Source organism: Pipistrellus kuhlii, unplaced genomic scaffold (assembly GCF_014108245.1).
Source record: "Pipistrellus kuhlii isolate mPipKuh1 unplaced genomic scaffold, mPipKuh1.p scaffold_m20_p_4, whole genome shotgun sequence".
Taxonomy (NCBI): domain Eukaryota; kingdom Metazoa; phylum Chordata; class Mammalia; order Chiroptera; family Vespertilionidae; genus Pipistrellus; species Pipistrellus kuhlii.
This window is the reverse complement of record NW_023425540.1, coordinates 68,084,986-68,107,119: the sequence shown is the minus strand read 5'-3', so window position 1 is coordinate 68,107,119 and position 22,134 is coordinate 68,084,986. Positions and strand designations below refer to the sequence as shown.

At 41.0% G+C, this 22,134-nt stretch overlaps 1 protein-coding gene across 1 annotated transcript; it reads right to left on the bottom strand.

The window, feature by feature from the left end:
- Positions 1–2,343: 2,343 nt before the first annotated feature.
- On the bottom strand, positions 2,344–3,901 carry LOC118702746 (tubulin alpha-1C chain-like). Its single transcript, XM_036409054.2, has one exon. It carries the CDS (start codon positions 3,802–3,804, stop codon positions 2,455–2,457), a length of 1,350 nt encoding a protein of 449 aa, XP_036264947.1. The 5' UTR covers positions 3,805–3,901; the 3' UTR covers positions 2,344–2,454.
- Between the last annotated feature and the right edge of the window lie 18,233 nt (positions 3,902–22,134).

Sequence of the window (22,134 nt, the reverse complement as noted above, 5' to 3'; positions counted from 1 at the left end):
CAACCCTGAACTTCACATCTGCCCTCACCTCTTGGTGCAGCTGTGTCCCATAGAATGTTTGACTAATATGGTTATATTTCTGGCTCAGTGGTTCTTTAACTTTAACAGGCATCAGAAACATCTATAGGGCTTGTGGAAACAGATCGCTGTGAACCTGCGTTTCTGATTCCGTAGGTCTCTTCCATGTGATGCTGGTGCTGTTGGTCTGAGGAGCACACTTTGAGAACCGTTCTTCTAGGATTTTTTTTTTTAATTGTCAAAGAGCTTCTTATCCACATAAATATCACTTCTGGATATATTTCATAGGTAAGATCTTTCTAATCTTCAAAGAACCTATCCTTCTGATGCTGATTAAGTACTATGGCCTTGGGCAAGTTACTTAATCACTTTGCCATTTTTGCTTGTGTAAAATGGAAATAATAGTACTTATTTCATATGGTTATTGCAGAAAGTAAATAATTTCATGTATGTAACACACTTAGAAGTATCTATTATATAACATACAAGTGTGTACAAGTATTTAAACTGCTCCAAAGACTGTAGAGAAATCACCCAAAGTATTTTATAATGGAATCAAGATATCAATATCAAATCCTGGGAAGGTTATGCACACCAATCTCACCTATAAATTAACCATGAAAATTATAAATAGTAGCAAATAGAAGCATGCTATATGGTGAAAGGTACAATATCACAACCAAATGGGCTTTATTCCAAATATGGGAAGACAGTCCAACTAAATGTACAAATATAGTTACTATAGTAATAGATTAAAAGCAAAAAATCCTATGGTCATTTCAAATACTGTGAAGGTAATCAATACTGGCTCCTGATGAAAACTTTTTAATATATATATATATTTAATATATATAATTATATATATAATTAATATATGTATAATTTATATATATAAATATATAAAAATATCAATAATATAGGGCTTGTGGAAATAATATATATATATATTATTGATATTTTTACAGAGAGGAAGGGAGAGGGGTAGAGGGTAAGAAACTGAGAGAAAAACATCAATCAGCTGCCTCCTGCACACCCCCCACTGGGGATGTGCCCACAACCCAGGTACATGCCCTTGATGGGAATCAAACCTGCGACCCTTCAGTGTGCAGGCCAAAGCTCTATCCACTGAGCCAAACCAGTTAGGGTTGAGAATTTTTAGTAAAGTTAGAATAGATGAGTGGTAGATATTTTCATTCCTACTTTTGGCTATCCAGCAGCAGCAGCCTGTTGTGAGGTGTGAATCTTGGTAGGACATGGGATCCCACTATCAAAACCAGGCATGTCCTTTCCCTGACCCTGCAAGCCACACTACATGCACCAACACAAACCTGGTCAGCCAGAGCCCCTGGCCTGGGATTCCGAGTAGGAGTGGCAATGGGAAGAAGCATGCATGAATTAGAACTCTGCCTGGTGGCAGCAGCAGTGCTGTGTTCAGAATCTTCAGGGATGTCTCACCCTGACTCCTCTGGGGATATAATTTTGACTGCAGTCTGGCTTCCCAGCCTTTTTTTTCTTTTTCTTTTTTTTCTTTTAGAAGAGATAAGATTTGATTTGATATTAAAGATCAGTATCATTGTGTCTTATAAAGAAGGGGGGGGGGGGGGGAAGGCATCCTAGGCAGATGGAACAGAATGTGTAAAGTTTGTTCTGATGTCCCAAGGGATAAAACTAGTTATGACAAGTACATGCTACAGCAAGCCAGAGAATATTTGCAGTAAGGCGAAGAAAATTACTGGCATTTAGATGTAGACCAATGGGCCTCCACGTGGTAGGAGCGTTGCAGTGAAGACTCAACCATCGGATGGCTACTGGGACCAGATGAAGTCATATTTGCAACCCTGAGATTTATTATTGGGCACTTCTCAGCCAAGGAACAAGCAAAACCTCAGACTTCAAGGGAACCCCCAATTTCACGATTCTGACTCTTGTATCTTCAGCCTTTCCAGAGGGTTCATGAGCCTTCCAAATTTTCCTTCCCTTAAATTACCCAGATTGTATCTGGGATGTTTGGATCCAAGAATTTTGACTAGTGCAAAATTAACATATTTTCGAACTGAAATTAAAAGTGTAGATCTCAAACCAAATGCTAACATTATTATCTGGTGGTGGAACACCAAAAACATTCCCATTTTCCCCAAATATTAATAGTTTGGGGTTTTTTGCAATTACAGTTGCATTCAATACTATTTTATATTACTTTCAGGTGTACAGCATAGTGGTCACACATTTATATAATTTACAAAGTGATCCCCTTGATAATTCCAGTACTCACCTGGCATCATATTTATTACAATATTACTGACTGAATTTCTTTTTTTTCTTTTTTGACATTCAAAATGAAAACTTTGTTGCAAAATTTAGGACACAATAGACTTCACAGAACAACAGAAATAAAACAGTCCCAAGACATTGGAGTGTGACATCACAGCTGACAGGTTAGTACTCCTCACCCTCATCATCTCCCTCAACACTATCTGCTCCAACCTCCTCATAATCCTTCTCCAGGGCAGCCATGTCCTCACAGGCCTCAGAAAACTCTCCTTCCTCCATGCCCTCACCCACGTACCAGTGGACAAAGGCACGCTTGGCATACATCAGGTCAAACTTGTGGTCCAGGCGGGCCCAGGCCTCAGCAATAGCTGTGGTGTTGCTCAGCATGCACACAGCTCGCTGCACTTTGGCCAGGTCTCCACCAGGGACCACAGTGGGGGGCTGGTAATTAATGCCAGCTTTGTAGCCAGTGGGGCACCAGTCCACAAACTGGATGCTGCGCTTGGTCTTGATGGTGGCAATGGCAGCATTGACATCTTTGGGGACCACGTCACCACGGTACAAAAGGCAGCAAGCCATGTATTTACCATGGCGAGGGTCACATTTCACCATCTGGTTGGCTGGCTCAAAGCATGCATTAGTGATTTCTGCCACAGTAAGCTGTTCATGGTAGGCTTTCTCAGCAGAGATGACAGGGGCATATGTGGCCAGTGGGAAGTGGATGCGGGGATAGGGTACCAGGTTGGTCTGGAATTCAGTCAGATCAACATTCAGGGCCCCATCAAACCTGAGGGATGCAGTGATGGAGGACACAATCTGGCTAATATGGCGGGTAAGGTTAGTGTAGGTTGGGCGCTCAATATCGAGGTTTCTACGACAGATGTCATAGATGGCCTCATTGTCAACCATGAAGGCACAATCAGAGTGCTCCAGGGTGGTGTGGGTGGTAAGGATGGAGTTGTAGGGCTCAACTATAGCTGTGGAGACCTGGGGGGCTGGGTAAATGGAGAATTCCAGCTTGGACTTCTTGCCATAGTCGACAGAGAGCCGTTCCATCAGCAGGGAAGTGAACCCAGAACCAGTGCCCCCACCAAAGCTGTGGAAAACCAAGAAGCCCTGAAGGCCTGTGCACTGGTCAGCCAGTTTCTGAATTCGGTCCAGGACGAGGTCAATGATCTCCTTGCCAATGGTGTAGTGTCCACGGGCATAGTTATTGGCAGCATCTTCCTTGCCTGTGATCAGCTGCTCAGGGTGGAAGAGCTGGCGGTAGGTACCAGTGCGAACTTCATCAATGACTGTGGGTTCCAGGTCTACAAACACTGCCCTGGGCACATGCTTGCCAGCGCCTGTCTCACTGAAGAAGGTGTTGAAGGAGTCATCTCCCCCGCCAATGGTCTTGTCACTTGGCATCTGGCCATCGGGCTGGATGCCATGTTCCAGGCAGTAGAGCTCCCAGCAGGCATTGCCGATCTGGACACCGGCCTGGCCAACATGGATGGAGATGCACTCACGCATGGCTGAGACTTGTAGGGCTCGGAGGGGCTGAGAGACACGAGGGATCGACGAGGACCTCCCACTGACAAATTACCAAGGAATCCGGGGGAGAAGTCTACTGACTGAATTTCTTATGCTGAACTTTACGTCCTCATCACTATTCTCTAATTATCAATTTGTACTTCTTAATCCCTTCACCTTTTTTACCCTGTTCCCAACCCCTCTCCCATCTGACCACCTCAGTTGTTTTGAATCATTCCCATTAATGCCATAAGAAAAGGTGATCTCTGTGATCACCTACCATAGGAATCTCTAGATTTTTTTAGGGAGAGGGTGGAAGGAAACAACTTTCATTTCAGCAAAACCTGTGAACACCAGTGATGGCAAGGCACACTAAGTGGCCAATAAAATACCTGAATCAAGTAAGGAGAGATTACCATAAACCAGGCCAAAGGAGCTGCAGTAGGGGAACCTGATAATATGTCTATGTCTTAACATATTTTAAAAGGCCAAAAAAAAAAATGTTCATGTTTTTGTCTCAGCAGTTTACCTCTGGGAATTTGGCCTAAGAAAATAATCGGAGCTGAGAACAAAGACTTGTGTGTAAAGGAGAGAAAGCATGCACCTGGCCACAATAGAGGGCGATCTGTCTTTTGTGTAGGAAGCAGATTTTCTTTTTCTTCTTCTCCTCCTCCCTTCTTCCTTCTTCTATTTTCTCCTCCTCTTCCTTCTTCTTTCTCTTTCTCTCTCTCTTTCATTTTTCATATCTTAATATGACTTTTAATCATAAAAGACAAGGTCCTGGGCTAGTCTGAATGTGATAGGTTAATTAAAAAGTAAGTTAAGTGCTTCTGAATGTAAAATGGGAATTTTTGCCTTAGCCTGTGTGGGTCATTTGGTTGGAGCATCGTCCCATACACTGAAAGGTAGTGTGTTTGATTTGCAGTCAGGGCACATAACCAGGTTTCAGGTTTGATCTCAGTTTGGGGTGAGTGCAGAAGAGAACTGATCTAAGTTCACTCTCACATCCATGTTTCACTTCTCTCTATCCTGCTCCCTTACTCTCTCTCTAAAAACCAGTAAAAGTATGTCCTTGGGTGAGGATTTGAAAATAATAACAGTTAACAATATAAATTATTAAAATGGGATTTTTTTTTTTTTCCTAAGAGCCAAACCTACACCCTGAGGCTAGTCCCTAAAAAGTCCTGTCTAGTCCAGGCTCAGTCCACTGTTTAAGGGCAGATCCTAGGTCCCCAAAGGATCTGTTAAGGAAAGTTCACTTGATAAGTTAGTTATAGGAGTATAAAGGTAGGCTCGACTCTTTGGGACCCAAAGAGCTGAGCATAGCCCCAAAGAGCCGAGTCTAATCCCAGATGCCAAGTCTAACTCCAAAGAGCTGAGCCTAGCAGCTCCTAAGAGCCAACCCTAAGGCCAAGGAATTTTTTTATTATATATTTTTTTATTTCAGAGGGAGAGAGAGAGAAACATCAATGATGAGAACCATTGATTGGCTGCCTCCTGCACACTTCCTACTGGGGGTGGAGCCTGCAACCCAGGTATATGTCCTGACTGGGAATTTAACTGTGACCTCCTGATTCACAGGTCGACGCTCAACCACTGAGCCACACAGGCTGAGCTGAAATAGGAATTTTTATGTTTGACTTTGAAGTACCAAGAGGTGGAAGCCCTTGAACCTAGAAACCAAGAGAAGATGTGGGGGAGAACTCAGGATCAGGAGGTGGACCCCATATCCTGGAAGCAACTAGGAGCCTTTGGCAAGAGATGAAAAGTAAGCTCTCTTGCCCAGAATGGTGAGTGAACTGGAGGGCCAGCAATGTCTGAGCAGCTTAAATCTGTGTGTTTTTTTTTCTATAAGTAATTAAACTCTAGCCTCTCCAGGGTTTCAGTTAAAATCTATAAAGTATAGATTGAGCTTGTGTTCGTGGAGAGCAAACAGGAGCACACAGGGATGTGACCTGAGGACATAAGCAGGGAGGAGTAGGGACTGAGAGGACAGGAGATCTTCGGGAGAATTTAAACACCACCTTTCATCCAGGAGTTCCCACAGCTGCAGCGGAAGGGAGCACTGGGCATCTGCAGTTATAATAACAAGACACAGTTATTTTCTGTGAATAGTGAAAAAGGGGGTAATGCAAAGGCAAGGGAACTTGGAGACATCCTGATTCCATGTGTGCAAGCGTTACGTAGACTCAGGTATCACAGTCTTCAAAAAAACCTGAAACTCCATTTATCAATTCAGAATTCTCAAGTTTACTGTCTACCCCAGCTTGGGGAGGCAGGAAGAGCCAGTCTAATCCTCAGGCCATTCCACTTTCCTTTCCCACTCCCGGTTCTATTTTGTCCAGGAGGTTCAAATGGGAATATCCCATCCTCCTGCCCAAGCTCCATCCACACTCTTGTCCACCCCTTTATACTAAGAGCAAGCACACCAGTAGTGTGGCTCAGTCTTGGGAGGATGGATGGAAAGAGGCCCAGTCAAGTCTTGAAATGAGCTCCTTAAGGCAATTCGGACAGTGAATTCCAAGGTACCCAGAGCACACTTGAGGGGAGAATTGGGACAGGACATGACCTATCAGGAGAGACCTGGTTCAAGTAAATCCAAAAGAGTTTTTCAAGCTGTGTTTCCCCTGTAATTTCAGCAGCCTTATGATGGGTACAAGGATATTTGAGAACAGGTATACTGAAGATAAGCATGAAAAAATACAACCCTAAAGATGTTAATAAAGAGAAAAGAGATGTCCTGGCCAGGTAGCTTAGTTTGTTAGAGCATTGACCTGATGCATCAAGGTTGTGGGGTTTGATCCATGGTCAGGCACTTAGAAGAAACAACCAAATTTCAGCAATAAAGACCAAAAAACAAACAAACAAACAAAAAAGCAAAACACACAAAACCTTAAAAAAAGAGAATCAACCAATGAATGCACAAGTGCAACAACAAATCAATATTTCTCTCCCCCTTCCTCCTCCTCCTCCTACTCCTTCTTCTCCTCCTTCTCCTTCTCCTCTTCCTCCTCTTTCTTCTCTCTCTCTCTCTCTCTCTCTCTCTCTCTCTCTCTCTCTCTCTCTCATCCATAAATAAAAATTCTAAATTTAAAGAAAAAGGAGCTAACTCAGTAATATAGAAGACTACCTCCAAAATTACTGATACAGGGTTCTAACACAAAGCCTTTTATTCAGGTCTTCCCAGATTGTACATAGGATTCCCAGCACCATGGATCTCTCAAGATGCTTATGGGCAGAATTTACTGAATTCTATTTTCTAAGCCTTGTTCTTACATGGATCAGTCCAGTTAATTTTCACAAGTGACCTATGAGGCAGATGCTGTTAGAATCTCCATACTAAGACAACGGAGCAGCCGAAACCTGTTTGGCTCAGTGGATAGAGCATCGGCCTGTGAAAGGTCCCGGGTTCGATTCCTGTCAAGGGTATGTACCTTGGTTGCGGGCACATCCCCAAAAGGGGGTGTGCAAGAGGCAGTTGATCGATGATTCTCTCTCGTCGATGTTTCTAACTCTCTATCCCTCTCTCTTCCTCTCTGTAATAAATCAATAAAATATATTAAAAAAAAAAAAAAAAAGACAAGGGAGCAGAGGCTCGGAAAAGCAATGTGACTGGGATGGGGCCCAGGCAGACTGTTATGGCAGAAATCAAGTTGTTGGTGTTAGAAATAAGGCAAGAGGCGAGCCCCCAAATTCAGGGGTCCTGGTAGACTACAAAACATACTTAGGAGCCAGGCAGCAAAGCAACCATCTTTACTTCTACTGGAAGAGTACGCACATGGAGCAGTGGTCTGCTCGGAGCCCATGACCTGTCCCTTGCTCTTGATTGGAGCACAGTCTTTCTCAATTGGCTAATTCTAAGGGAGGGGCTGGCCTTTGCTGTTTCAAGATGGCAACCCCTAAGGGAGATGCAAGCCATGTGGCCAACATCCCATCTGCCAAGTCACGCAGTCCAAAATGTCGGCTGTCTAAACTGTTCCTTGACAGAAAAGATGACTGTTTATTCTCACAGCAGGAAGTGACAAACTATACATGCAGCCTTCATGAGGATGCATCAAGCACTCAGAGCTTTAAAAAAGGACTATTCTGATACTGCCGGCAGTATGGGAGAGCAGCAGGTCATCCACAAAAATCTGCTCTGCTGCCCCCCATATGCCAGCTGCTTATAGAGAGTAAGACAAAGATTACACCGGGAAATTAGACTACAGACATGAGGAAGTAGGGACCACAGGCATGGGGCAGTAGGAGGCTGGGGTGGGACTCCATTGTTTGGGCGAGGGTGTTAGTCTTTCCTTGAGAATGGATCACATCCCAAGGTTGACTCTCAGGTCCAAGGTTGACTCCCACTACCTGAGGGCATACAACTCCCAGCCAGTCAGAATGTTCTTTCTTTAACCAACTCAAGGCCATCATGGTTAACAGAGAATGATCAATATTTCCCACAACCATCGCCAGTCCCCAGTATTCCTTTCTTGCCCCTAACAAGACCAGCACCAGAACCCCACTCTTAACTACTGTATGGCAATTTCCCAGCTGGTTAATAAATCCAGAATAACTTAAAAATGAGTCATTTAGGCCAAAGTGGCTCCGGTTCTTCTATCTTGTTTGGTAATGTGATATGGGAATCTTGTCCTTTTTACTGGCAGGCTTCATGAGGATGCATCAAGCTTTTCCTCATTTTCTGAGCATATCTCTCTCCTGGCAGCCCTGTGTGGTGTACCAGTAAAGGCAGTAAGCCTTGGGGACATTTAGACCAGAATTTAGCTTGTACCCTGGAACTGGCTATATGACTGAGCCTACAAAGGCTGTTCAATTGGGAGCCTAGTCCCTGTGACTGACTAGAATAGATATTGTTCCTTCTTCCCTTTGTAGAACTGTGTTAGTGAGGCACAGTTTTAGCCACATTGCTCTGGGCGTGATGATAATAGCATGTGATGGAAACATGTGAGTGAAGAATCTGAGGATCCAGGTTTCAGCGCCTCCCTCTGGCTGCAGCCCCAGCAGCACGCTCTCCTGCTCTAGAGCAACTGTCTTTCTATGTGGCTTTTCCTGAGGTGCCCGGGGGGTGGGGGGGGCGCATTGGAGCGGGACTCCAACAGTGATACACTAGCAAGGAGATCTGCCCTTTGAAATAAAGAAGTGCCTTGGGAGATTCCTAAATATATTGGGCACAGGGGCAGGCAGAAGATAGAAATTGAACCTATTGACACGCTGAGGATACATGCAACTGGGAGGCATTGCCTGCACCCAACCCAAATTATCATATGGAATTCCTTAGTTATATTTTGAAGAGAACTGAGCATTTATGCTGTTGCTCTGAAGTCTTGGAATCTCCACTTTGGACGTTGGAGATGATTTGAAGATTGTCTCATTAATGACACACCCCCATTTAAGTCTCTTTGCCAGGAGTTGTCCAGGCTATTCCCACAGAGCTGGAGATTGGGATTCACTCTTTTCAGAAGCACCTCAATCTGTGTTTGGAAGCGTAAATAAAATGGTATTTTTCAAGTTAAGCCTAAATTTGTTCCACGTACTGTTTACTTTTTGGTCTGGGCTCTATGCTCTGCAGCACTGCAGGCTAAGTCTAATCCATGTGCCACAAAATGCCCCTCAAATTTTTCAAAGAAGGCAGCCTGAGCATCTGTTTCAAAGCTAAAAATGCTCAGGTTAAGAGAAACTGTCACGTGTGTTTTTTCTATTAACATAGACCAAGGTCATAGCAGCCTTTTCTTTTCCTTTTTTTTTTTTTTTTTTTTTTTTTTTTGGTGGAAACCTCAAAATGGGTGTATACTGATATAACTGCTGGCTGTGTTCCCTAAATCATTTTTGCATGAGCTATCGCTAAACTCTGCTTTTGCTAAAGGCAAAGTTTTGCTCTTGTGAGACTCAAATGCATGTGGGAGTAAGTTCTAGCAACAGAGGAGTAATCCATCCAAAGTTGTTAAATCTTTGCCTCCAGATTCAAGGCAATCTAATATTTTCAGTCACAAGTTATATGTTTTCATAAAAGAATGATTATAACTCACTTTCTAGTCTTTAAGTGTTTTAAAAAAAGAAAATTAAGCTTTAGCAATGTTTAGGAAACCTTATAGGATATTTTCAAAGCACCAAATGGTTGCCCTTCTGTCTCAGTTTAGCTTAGATAAGTATTTACTAGTAAAACCTCAGAAGTCAATGTTACACAAGCAGTGTCAGTGCTGAGATTACATGCTTGAAACTGCTGGTGCCCGCATTACTGTCTGGCAGAGGAAGTGCGATCTGTCAAGTTCTTACAAGTATGTGAGTTTCTAGGTTTTTTAGAAATGTATGTAGGTCGTTTTTAAATCTTCAAATAATTCAGCTAAAGCTAGTTCATTAGTTCAAAACATATTACTTCATACTTCATCATTCTTTGGAAGTGTATGAATTTTGAATCATGTTTGGCCTCTAGCTGATCCTAACCTTATCCAGTATGCAGTGCTTTGAAGGGAAGAGTATGAAATATTTTTGGCCAACTTTGGTACTTACTTACTTGAGATATTTCATTTCTCTACAAGTCAAAAAGTAAAAAAAAAAAAGCTACAGGTTTTATTTGAAAACTCTGAAAAAATACTGAACAATGGATGGAAACAGTTGGTATTAAGGTAGTCATCCTGCAGAAAGCCAACTGTCTCTGTCACCAGTGTGCAGAGGGACAGGGAATATGTGGGGCAGGCCTTCCTCTCCACCTTACCCAGAGTCCCGGGGTCCTGAGTGGAGTTTCTAGAGGTGGGGATTACAGAATTAGCAATGTTCTTTGAAAAGTGAGCAGAGAAGTAAATGCTCCTCCTGATGGCCCAGCCCTCATTGTGAGCACAATGGAAGCTGTGTCTCCCCCGACCAGCCCACTCAGTGGGAGAAGGCTCTGGATTACATCTGGTCCAGCCTTGGCTCAGGTGAGGCCTGTCAAGCCCAGAGATCCCAGCTGAGCCCGTGGAGCTCCGTGTTGGGAGACAGCAAAGCCTCTGTTGGGAATGGGGCTTGTCATTGCTGACAGACTAGCTGTGCAGGTATGCTGACTGCTCTGGGTGTCACAGAGGGCAAGGCGAGTGACCAGACAGGGATAATTAACACAGCAGAACAGTGAACCTACAGACTGGACGCCTCTGGGAGCTGACCTGCCCATGACACTGGGCCTCCTTGTTCAAGCTGAACAGTGAAGCCTTTCTCCACCCACTTCTTCCTGTGTGGCCTCTCCCTCATTCGCTCCTTTCCTCCAGTGGAATCGTAATTTGGTCAGAAGGTCAGATGGAGTGGGTGGGAACAGGGGGGCAGGAAACTGTAAATGTGTCTCTGACTTTTTTAGTCTTTACCTAGAGCAGTGGTAGCTGTATAGCTTCAACATACCAGTAATGGAACCCATCCCCTAAAGCAAAGAATGACTCATATCTAGCTCATTGGGAGAGGCCCTCAAGTGACAAATTTCTTTCTTTTTTAAAAAAATATATTTTTATTTATTTCAGAGAGGAAGGGAGGGGGATAGAGAGATAGAAAAATCAATGATGAGAGAGAATCATTGATTGGCTGCCTCCTGCATGCCCCCAAGTAGAGACCGAGCCCACAACCCAGGCATCTGCCCTTGACTGGAATCAATCCTGGGACCTTTTAGTCCACAGGCCGATGCTCTATTCACTGAGTAAACCAAGCCAGCTAGGACCAAGTGACAAATTTCATTAAGTTCGGGGTTAGGGGGAAGGGATAGAGATTACACATTATTTATCCTTTGGAGTTTTCTACAACCAGAAGACTTCAGAGAGAATGGTAATGATAACCTGTAATTCATAATGAACTAAAAGTATGTATGTGGCTAGTTCTTTTAGGTTTTATACATAAGGAACATTAGAGAAAACCTTTTAAATGAAGATAAAAATGTATGATTCTTAGGAAAATTAATGTTGGCTAAGTGTTATTAATGCTTATCACTATCTAATTTTAATTCCTGTTAGTAAAAGGAAATTTTTCTTCTCAAGTGTCGCCAGTGGACCCATGTTGCCAAATGTAATAAATACTTCCATCCTGTTTTTCTTGGTGGCATTCAACACAGTTGGTCATACATTCTTATTTTATTTTATAAAAAATTATACACACACAGTGTAAAGAGTCGAATAATTCTGAGATTTATTATTTAAAAAAAATAATAACCCAGAGCCCAGCCAGTGTAGCTCAGTAGTTGAGTGTTGACCTATGAACAGGAGGTCACAGTTCAATTCCTGGTCAGGGCACAATTCCAGGTTGTGGGCTCCATCCCCAGTGGAGTGTGTGCCGGGGGCAGCCTATCAATGATTTGCTCTCATCATTGATGTTCCTATTTCTCTCCCCCTCTCCCTTCCTCTCTGAAATCAATAAAAATACATGTTTTTAAAAGTAACTCAAAATTAAAAAAGGAATAAAAAGTGAATAAAAACAAAATGACCCAGCTATTCCTCACCCTCCAACTCTACCCATATCCCATTTCCACTTTCCAAAGCAATGTTTTTAACTATTTTTGCTCATTCTTTTGATACTTACATCTATATCTCTAAATAATATGCTTATAATATTACTTCTTAAATTTCTAATTTTAGGCATTATCTATTGAATTCACACTATGGGAGATGAGGGATTAACATGAATTTTATTTCTCTGTCTCTCTCTCTACACACACACACACACACACACAGACGTATCCCTCATCCCTCATCTCCAAATAGAGTTATATTGCAAGAGTTTTTAGATAGATGATTGTATTTCATTGCTATGACACATAAACACTGTCTGCCGCTGAGCCAGGTGGTTTACTGTGAATGTGCTCTCTTTCCTGTAGAGCATTCTTCCCTGGCCGACCTCTGCTCTCCTACCCTAGATTTAATAATTACTTTTCCCCCTATTTGCTTACTTTTCTCTGAATAATATTTCTTACCAGTTCAACCCTATCTTGGGCCATTCAAAATGCCACTGGTTGGGTAGCTTATAAACAGCAGAAATTTATTTCTCACAATTTTGGAGACTGGAAATCTGAGATCAGGTGCCAGCATGGTTAGGTGGGCCATCATCCTGGGCGCAGACTTCTCACCGTGTCCTCACATGGCGGAAGGCCCTGGGAAGCTCTTTGGGGTCTTTGCTATAATGGCATTAAACCCACTTATAAGGGCTCCACCTTCATAGCCTAAGCGCCTTCAAGGCCCCACCTACTAATACCATCATCCCATCGCCTTTTGAAGCTTAGTATTCAGCATAGGAATTTTGGTAGAATACAAACATTCAGACCATTGGAAACCCTAGACTTTACCCCAGTCTTGAAATTTTCTTCTCAATCAGATCAGATATTAAGTATTCAGAAGTCCATCCTGGAGCTTCCCAATGGGCTCCGGTCAGGAGAGAGTAGCTCTTGCTCTGGGCGTTCCCTTTATTTTTTGGAGAATCCTTTTGTCTCTCTATTGGGTGGATCTTTGTTTTTCTCAGAACTTATAACTTCCTCTGTCTTAGTTTAGTCCCTTAATTAAAGCCTGAGAAAGGGTACATGAGTACATGAATAGTTCTCTTTTTTTTTTTTTTTAACTGCTGTATGATAGCTCATTGTGTGAATATACCACAGTTTTTTTTTGTTGTTGTTGTTTTTTTGTTTTTTTGTTGTTTTTTTTTAATCATTATTGTTGATAGGCTTTTAGATTCTTTCCAGTTTGGGACCATTGCAAATAGTGTTAATGGCATGGAAACTCTAGTGTATGTCTTTTGGTAACTTATCTAAGACATTTTGTTGATTATATACTTACAAGTGACATTTCTGGTAGAGAAGATGCATACTTAGATTCAATAGATATTACCAAAAAGTTTTCCAAAGTTGTCAGAATAAGTTACACTCCCACCAGGAATTTCTGAGAATCCTAGATCCTCTACAGTCTTGTCAATCAATTCTTGTTTTTCTGCCTTGTTGACATTAACTATTTTTGTGGGTAGATAATGGTATCTTACTCTAGTTTTAATTTGTATTCCCTGACTACTAATAAAGTCACACATGCATATGAACTATTGGGATACCTTCTTTTGAGGATCTGTTTAAATCATGTCTCTTTTTCCATTAGGATTGCCTATCCTTTTCTTATTGATTTATAGGAGTTTTATATATTCTAGATCAGGGATTTTCAACCTTGTTCATCTCATGGCACACATAAACTAATCACTAAAATTCTGCCAATCTGACGAAAAAATAGATATAACTTTGATTCATTCACATCAGACAACTATTGTTGTGTTGGCTGTTGTTTTTTTTTTTTTTATTAGATAATTTAAGGGAAAAGAGATCAGTGGCCCTGACTATATAGTCAAGTATTACAAGTTTTAAAAATCCTGGTGGCACACTGATTGAAAATTGTTGTTTAGATACAACTTCTTTTATCTTATTTTATTTTTTTATTTTTATTTTAAGAGTTTGTTTATTGTTTAAGAGTTTGTTTATTACTGTCTGGGGACAGTGTGACAAGGAAGGGCTTAGGATAAAAGAAGCAACTGGCCCTGGCCGTTGTGGATCAGTTGGTTGGGCGTTGTCTGATGCACTGGAGGGTTACTGGTTCAATTCCTGGTCAGGACATGTGCCAGGGTTTTTTTTAAAAAAAAAGGAAGAACAAGAGAGAACCTAGGTGGGGCTGCTTTGGCTCTCTGGAAGTTAGAGAACAGGGGGCCTTGAGACAAATTCATGGGCTTAGTCCAGTAGGAGCCACCACTGCCTATTGCTCCCCTGGTTGCAAGTCTCTGAGGTCCTTTAGAGTTTAGGAGATGCATGCCCATGGGGGGAGGAAGAAGGGGAAGGGAAATGTGCTGGCATGCTCCTGGGAGGGAGAGTATACACTAGATACAAGTTCCTTATCAGATGGATGTATAATGAATATCTTCTCTTACTCTGAAAATTGCTTTCATCATCTTTTAATGGTATCTTTTGATAAATAGAAACATTAATATAGTCTATTTTATAATTTTTTATTTTATGGTTAGTGCATTTTATGTCCTGTTTAAGAAATCTTTCCCTCTTCCAAAATTAAGATGGTATTCTCCTGTGTCTTTTTCTGAAAGCTTTATTGTTTTACCTTTTATGTGGAACTACATCTGGAAAAAATTTTCTGCGTATATTTAAACATTTCAATATGGTAAAGTAATGCAATACACTGTCTCATGTTGGCTCAAGCTTGCATTTCTGGAATAAGCTCAAATCAATTATGAGATATTATCTTTGCTATATGTATATTGCTAAATTAAATTTGTAAATAGTTTTCTTGGGATTTTTATTATCTTATGTTAATGAGTAAAGTAAATTATATTTTCTTATTCTAACACTTCCTTTTAGTATCAAGATTATACTGGCTTATTAATTTGATTTGGGAAGGGTTTATTCTTTTTTTATATTCTAGAATAAGATTGCAATTACCTGTTACCTGAATTTTTGGTAAAACTTCTCATAAAATCATTTGGAGCAACTTGTTATTTTTTATGGCAGGGTAAGATTTTAAGCTACTGACACAATGTATTCGTTATAAGAATATTTGGTTTTTCTACTTTATTGTCATATTTTATATAAATTTTCATATGTGTTATTTTTTAAAAATTTTCCTTTATATTAATCTCTCCTGATTTATCCTTTTTCATTCATAATATTATTTATTTGTATCTTCCTTCTTTTTTCTTGATCTATCAGGGCTTCAATATATAAATTTTGAGGAGACATAGTTCATCCTAAAACACCATCTATAATAAATTATGTAACTTTTCAATATGTGCCCAGCCAATGTGGCTCAGTTGGTTGAGCATCCTCCTGTTCTCCAAAAGGTCACCGGTTTGATTCCCAGTCAGGACATATGTTCAGATTGTGGGCTGGATCCCAGTTGGTGTGTGTGTGCGGGGTAACCAAGCAATGTTTCTCTCACATATTGATGTTTTTCTCTAATTCCTTCCCTCTAAAATCAGTAACAACATTTTAAAATATATTTTTATTGGTTTTAGAGAGGAAGGGAGAGAGATAGAGAGATAGAAACATCAATGATGAGAGAGAATCATTGATTGGCTGCCTCCTGCACATCCCCTAGTGGGGATCGAGCCTGCAACCTGGGCATGTTCTCTGACAGGGAATTCAACCATGAACTCCTGGTTCATAGGTTGATACTCAACCACTGAGCCACATGGCTGGACTCAATAAAAACATTTTTTTTAAATATCAATATAAAAGCCATAGGACATGGGTACATAATTACAGTGCTTCTCAAACTTTAATTGTGTATATGAAAGCTTTGGGGAACTTATAAAAAGATGCAGATTGTGCCCTAACTGGTTTGGCTCAGTGCATAGCTCGTCAGCCTGCGGATTGAAAGGTCCCAGTTCGATTCCGGTCAAGGGCACGTCACAGGTAGGGAGTGTGCAGGAGGCAGCTGATTGATGTTTCTCTCTCATCAATGTTTCTAACTCTCTATTCCTCTCCCTTCCTCTCTGTAAAAAAAAATAAAAATAAAAATAAAAAAATCATTAAAATATATTTTTTTTAATTAAAAAAAAAGTTGCAGATTGTGACTCAGTAGTTCTGAAGGGGGCTGGATTCTGCACTTCCAACAAGTTCCCATGTGAAGCTAATGCTACTGGCCCCAGAACCACACTTTGAGCAGTAGTGAAGCGCTAAGAGACAAAGTAGCCAGGTCCTTGCAACTATCTGTAATCAATAGGACTGGGTTTAAGAAAAGTAAGAGGTTCAGAAGATGTTCCATACAAAAAAAACAAAAATGAAATAGCAGGAGAACAAATGTGACTTATATTTGTAGATAATAAGAGAAAGACAAATGAATTAGTGATAATGTGCCAAGATGACATACTGCTTAGTGGAAAAAATGAGGAGGTATGATAACCCTACAAATGAATGAGTAAATAGTGTTAATATACCCCACCAGGGCTGTCAGATTTACAAAACTACAGGTTTGCAAAACACCTTTTCATGCTATTAAGCAGTTTCAACACTACTTCAAGTGGCATAATGAGATGCTTACTGTGTATCATTGGTGATAACAAAATACAATTTTTTTTAAAAAGAAAAATTATTCAGTTTAGCTCCCTTTTCAGTTTACTTACTACCAATATTTTTTAGAACTATTTCAATATAATCATATGGAAGCTCAGAGTTAATAAATTATTCAAAGGCTGTGTCCATAATCCATTTGTGTTTCTACTCTCCATACCTCCCTCTCCTAAATTACAGTGTGTGTGTGTAACTTCTTATAAAAACAATAACAACAAAACCTTCATAATTGAAATATACCAAATTACCACTGATTTATGATACATCTAGAGTGGGTTTATTCTGATGGGACATTGGAAAGTTGTGCAAACCAAGGACAATTCTTTGTTGTGTGACATCTCTGTACACTGCAAATGGTATAGCATTCCTGGTCCTCGGTTTAGTAAATGCTGCAGTCACATCCTCCACTCATTGTGAGGCATAAAAAGATCCCCAAAAGATTTCCAAAACACACTTTAGAATGGGGCTTTATCCCAGTTAACCATCACTGTATAGATCAACTGGATTAGACTACACTTTACACCTTTAATATTTAACACAACTTCCAAATGTCTGAATTAACACCAGGCATTCAATATACTAAGCAGTAAATTCTTCACAACTGTCTTGTGATCCAAAAGTTTCACGCAGAATGATCAGGCCCCAAAGAAATCGGACATATTCACTTGGCATTTATCACAAAAACCTCAGGTAGTTGGATGGCCAGTGAGCTCTGAAAGTTCTTCCCTTACGAACTGGAAATACAGGAATAGCAACTTCTGTTCTCCTTGTAACCTCTTTTACCTACACGGATGGGCCTCTTTCATTCTGTGTTTTAAGCACAATACGCCTGCAGAGCTTTGTTTATATCCACCCATCTACAGGATTTTGTAGCATTTCCTATGGAAGACAGGATCGTGTTTCATGTTATAATTCTTGTGCTTGTTACCCTGCCTGACTGAGGTAATGTAAGGGGCCATCTGTTCAGAGAATAAGTAGAGGAACACTTCAGGGAAACATACAAAAGGAGTAACTAATGCATCCAGCTAAACAGCGAGCCCCACAAGGACATATTTCATTAATTTGGAAGGTATCATCAAACACTTCCACCACAGTATCTGTGTAAAATTATGTGACGTATCAAGCCCCAGAATGTTTAAGGCTACAGTCTTGCCAACAGATTGCTAAACTCTGGCTTATTTGTCCATGACAGTGAGTTGGACCTAGAGATTAAAATCTAGGTGGAATAAGTAGTGTCAATAAATCAACTCTTCATAGCCTTAGGAAATTATGGGGAGGGGGGGGATTCTGACAGTAAATCTTAGATTCACAAGCTGTTCTTTAAACGTAACGAAAGCCATTATTTTTGCACTGGCCTCATCATGCTTCAGTTTACTCCAAACATTACCCCAAAAGGGTCACATTTTCTTTGTTTGATACATGTGATTTAAGGCATGTATGTGTGCTCTGGAATATGTAGGATAAGATCTTGGGGTTTAGTACACAAAATATGACGTGGTTGTCTCTGGAAGCTGGGATTATAGGTAAACTTTTTAAAAATATATATTTTATTGATTTTTTTTTACAGAGAGGACAAAAAGTTAGAAACATCTATGAGAGAGAATCATCGATCAGCTGCCTCTTGTATACTCCCTACTGGGGATGTGCCTGCAACCAAGGCACATGCCCTTGACCAGAATCGAACCTGGGACCTTTCAGTCCACAGGCTGACACTCTATCCACTGAGCCAAACCGGTTTCGGCTGTAAACTTTATTTTATTTGTATTTTTCTGTGTTTTATTGTGTGTGTTTTTCTAAAATTTTTCTCAATGGAACTTATTCATGTTCCACAAGGACAGAAATTTATTCCTCTTGCTGTGTTCACTCTTGTATTCCTAACCCTAGAACAATGCCTATCATATACCTATGATAGAATGGATCTTGCATTATACCAGAGGTACTTCATTTTTTAATTCAGTTCCCAGAGGTGTACTGAAAACCAGCTATGTAAAATGTTTTGCTCTTAAAGCAGTGGAGGTTGTGAAGTAAAACAAAACCAGACCCCATTCATATGGGAAAAGGCACATAGGTAAGAAAGCGTACGCTATTCCGAGTAGTGATATTAGAGTTGGATGTATGAAGTAGGTACTAGGAAAATAAGGCTGGAAATGCCAGGGTTAGGTTACACTTAATTGTATCTGCAATAGGAAACCACTGAGAACTGAGTGGAAACTAATATGATAAGAAATGAGTTTTGCCGGGACCGGTTTGGCTCGGTGGATAGAGCGTCGGCCTGCGGACTGAAAGGTCCCAGTTCGATTCCAGGCAAGGGCATGTACCTTGGTTGCGGGAACATCCCCAGAAGGAGGTGTGCAAGAGGCAGCTGATCGATGATTCTCTCTCATCGATGTTTCTAACTCTCTATCCCTCTCTCTTCCTCTCTGTGAAAAATCAATAAAATATATTTAAAAAAGAAAAAAGAAAAAAAAAGAAATGAGTTTAAATGCTTAGCCTCCTAGCATGTCTAAGGGGCATTGGGGCGGGGCCGAAAGGAAATAGAAGTGGCCTTAGGAGGGGATGGCATGAAAACCCCTGTGTAGGATGAATAAACATAGATTGGCAAATGATTGGCTATAAGAGCTAAAGGGGCAGACAGGTGGTGCTAGATTTTAACTCCAGTATGTCCTAGACACCTTATGGAACCAGGTCTTAGATCCTTCAACATGTCCTCCGGTAGTTCGATGTATTTGCATGTCAGGAGACTTGGGATTATTTAATAGATCCTCAGCAGAGAAAGCCAGCAATCATAATATTGTTATGCCAACTATACTTCAATAAATACATTCTTATATATACTAGTAATAGGAGCACAAGGAATAGCAGCCCAACACCAGGGAGGCAGGTTTGTGGAGAACTAAATGGAGCCAAATGCTTGGGAAAGGGGCTGGAGAGATCATCTGCCTTCATTGCCCTTCGCTGTGCTTTACAGGATGTCATTACTCAAGCAGAGGCTGATTTACATAATTTGACTAAAATTTGCATGGCTGTTCAGGAAGGCATGATCCCACAGCCCAAATTGAATCTAGCAGCTCTCGCAACCTCTGAGAACTGCTCTTCATCTCACATGGGGAACATCAATCAGCCCAATGAAAACATGCCCATTCTGCAATGAACACAACAGAGGCAGCCCAGAGAAAGGCCCAGAGAAAGGCCCAGTAGTCTCCTTATCTACACTTGGCCTGGGCTTCTTACATAAACATTAAGAGATTAGTTAACTTCCCTGCTGGGGGGGGGGGGGGGGGCGGACTAGAGGGGAAGGGAGGGGAGAAAGGGGAGAAAGGGGGGCGGGAAGCTATATGATTTAGAGGCACAATGTCAAGAGACTCTACCAGAGAAATGGATTTATCCCCAGTAGCTTATGGCAATTTTCCTTTAATCATTTTGTGCCTCTTAAATTATTTTATTTGGGTTTGTTAATTAAAAAAGAAGAAGAAATCTGAGCCTAATCAGTGTAGTTCAATGTTTAGAGTGTCACCCTACACACTGAAGGGCCAAAGGTTAGATTCATGGTCACGGACACACTTGGATTGCAGGTTTAACCCGTTCAAGATGCTTGCAGGAGGCAACCCATCAATGTGTCTCTCTCACATTGATGTTTCTCTTTCTTCCTCTCTCTCTCCCTCTCTCCCCCTTCTCCCTCTCTTTCACTCTCTTTATTTTGAAAATATATATATTTTATTGATTTTTTTACAGAGAGGAAGAGAGAGGGATAGAGAGTTAGAAACATGGATGAGAGAGAAACATCCATCAGCTGCCTCCTGCACACACCCTACTGGAGATGTGCCCACAACCAAGGTACATGCCCTTAACCGGGATTGAGCCCGGGACCCTGGTGGTGAACTATAAATGTACGATGGACCCTTCAGTCCGCAGGCTGACGCTTTATCCACTGAGCCAAACCAGTTTCAACTCTTCCACTCTCTTTAAAAATCAATGAAAAAGCCCAACTGGTGTGGTTCAGTGGTTGTGCATCGAGCTATGAACCAGGAGTTCACATGCCTGGGTTGCAGGTTGCAGGCTCCATCCCCACTGGGGACCTGCAGGAGGCAGCAGATCAATGATTTTCTCTCATCATTGATGTTTCAATCTCTCTCTCCCTCTCCCTTCCTCTCTAAAATTTAAAATATACATCAATCCTAACCGGTTTGGCTCAGTGGATAGAGCGTCGGCTTGTGGACTCAAGGATCCTGGGTTTGATTTCAGTCAAGGGCATGTACCTTGGTTGAGGGCACATCCCCAGTAGGAGGGGTGCAGGAGACAGTTGATCGCTGTTTCTCTCTCATTGATGTTTCTAATGCTTTCTCCCTCTCCCTTCCTCTCTGTAAAAAATTAATTAAAAAAAAAAATATATATATATATATATATATATATATATATATATGAAATAGGATATTTAAAAAATCAGTGGAAAAAAATGTCCTCGAGTGAGGATTTAAAAAATAAAACGAAATCTGAAGACAGTAAACAACTTTCATTGGAACATAGCCATGCCTTTGTTTGAAAACAAACTTCGATCATCCTATAGCTTATGTTGGATTCATTCTGAGCCCTGGCTGAGAATGGACAGACATAGTCATGGCCAGGTGCCTGGAGTATTTCTTGGCATTGCCAAACAGTCATCTCCCACTGGACTCACTTGGCCCCACTTCCCACTCCTCTAAAACAAATCACCACCAATTACTGTCTTAACTGAATGGAGTAGTTGAGCTGTTTGACACAACTTGGCTATATTTAGACCTGAAAGCAAAGAGCCTAGTGTCTTTGACTCATCTCCAAATTTTGAAGCCCAGTCATAAAAGATACTCTGTGATTAAAGGGTTTATTATAGGTTAAGCGCAATATTTAATGCACTAAAGTTCTGTGCTACAGCCAGTCTATAAAGAGCTATTGCTGAAAGATTTGATTTTCATACAATATAGAGAATCACTAAATACAAGAGCTAGAAAGGACCTCCAAGATCATAGTGTCTTCCCTCACATTGTCTTTATTCCCATTTTACAGTTGGTGAAACTGAGGCTAAGAGAAAAGTTGTATTTTACCAGACTCCATAACAGGTAAAGGAGCCAGAGCCAGAATCCAGTTCTCTGCATCTGATGGTTTTGAACTCTGCCATGTTACTATGTGCTAATTAAGTGCTATTATTTAACAGTATAACCTTTCATACAATAACATTAACAATTCAAGCATTTTTAGAGGAAACATACCAGAGAATCTGTATCAGAAGGAACCTTGGAAAGCATTTAGTT

Excerpts from the sequence above, each read along its gene's own strand:
- LOC118702746 (XM_036409054.2), bottom strand. The coding sequence starts at position 3,804 with ATGCGTGAGTGCATCTCCATCCATGTTGGCCAGGCCGGTGTCCAGATC.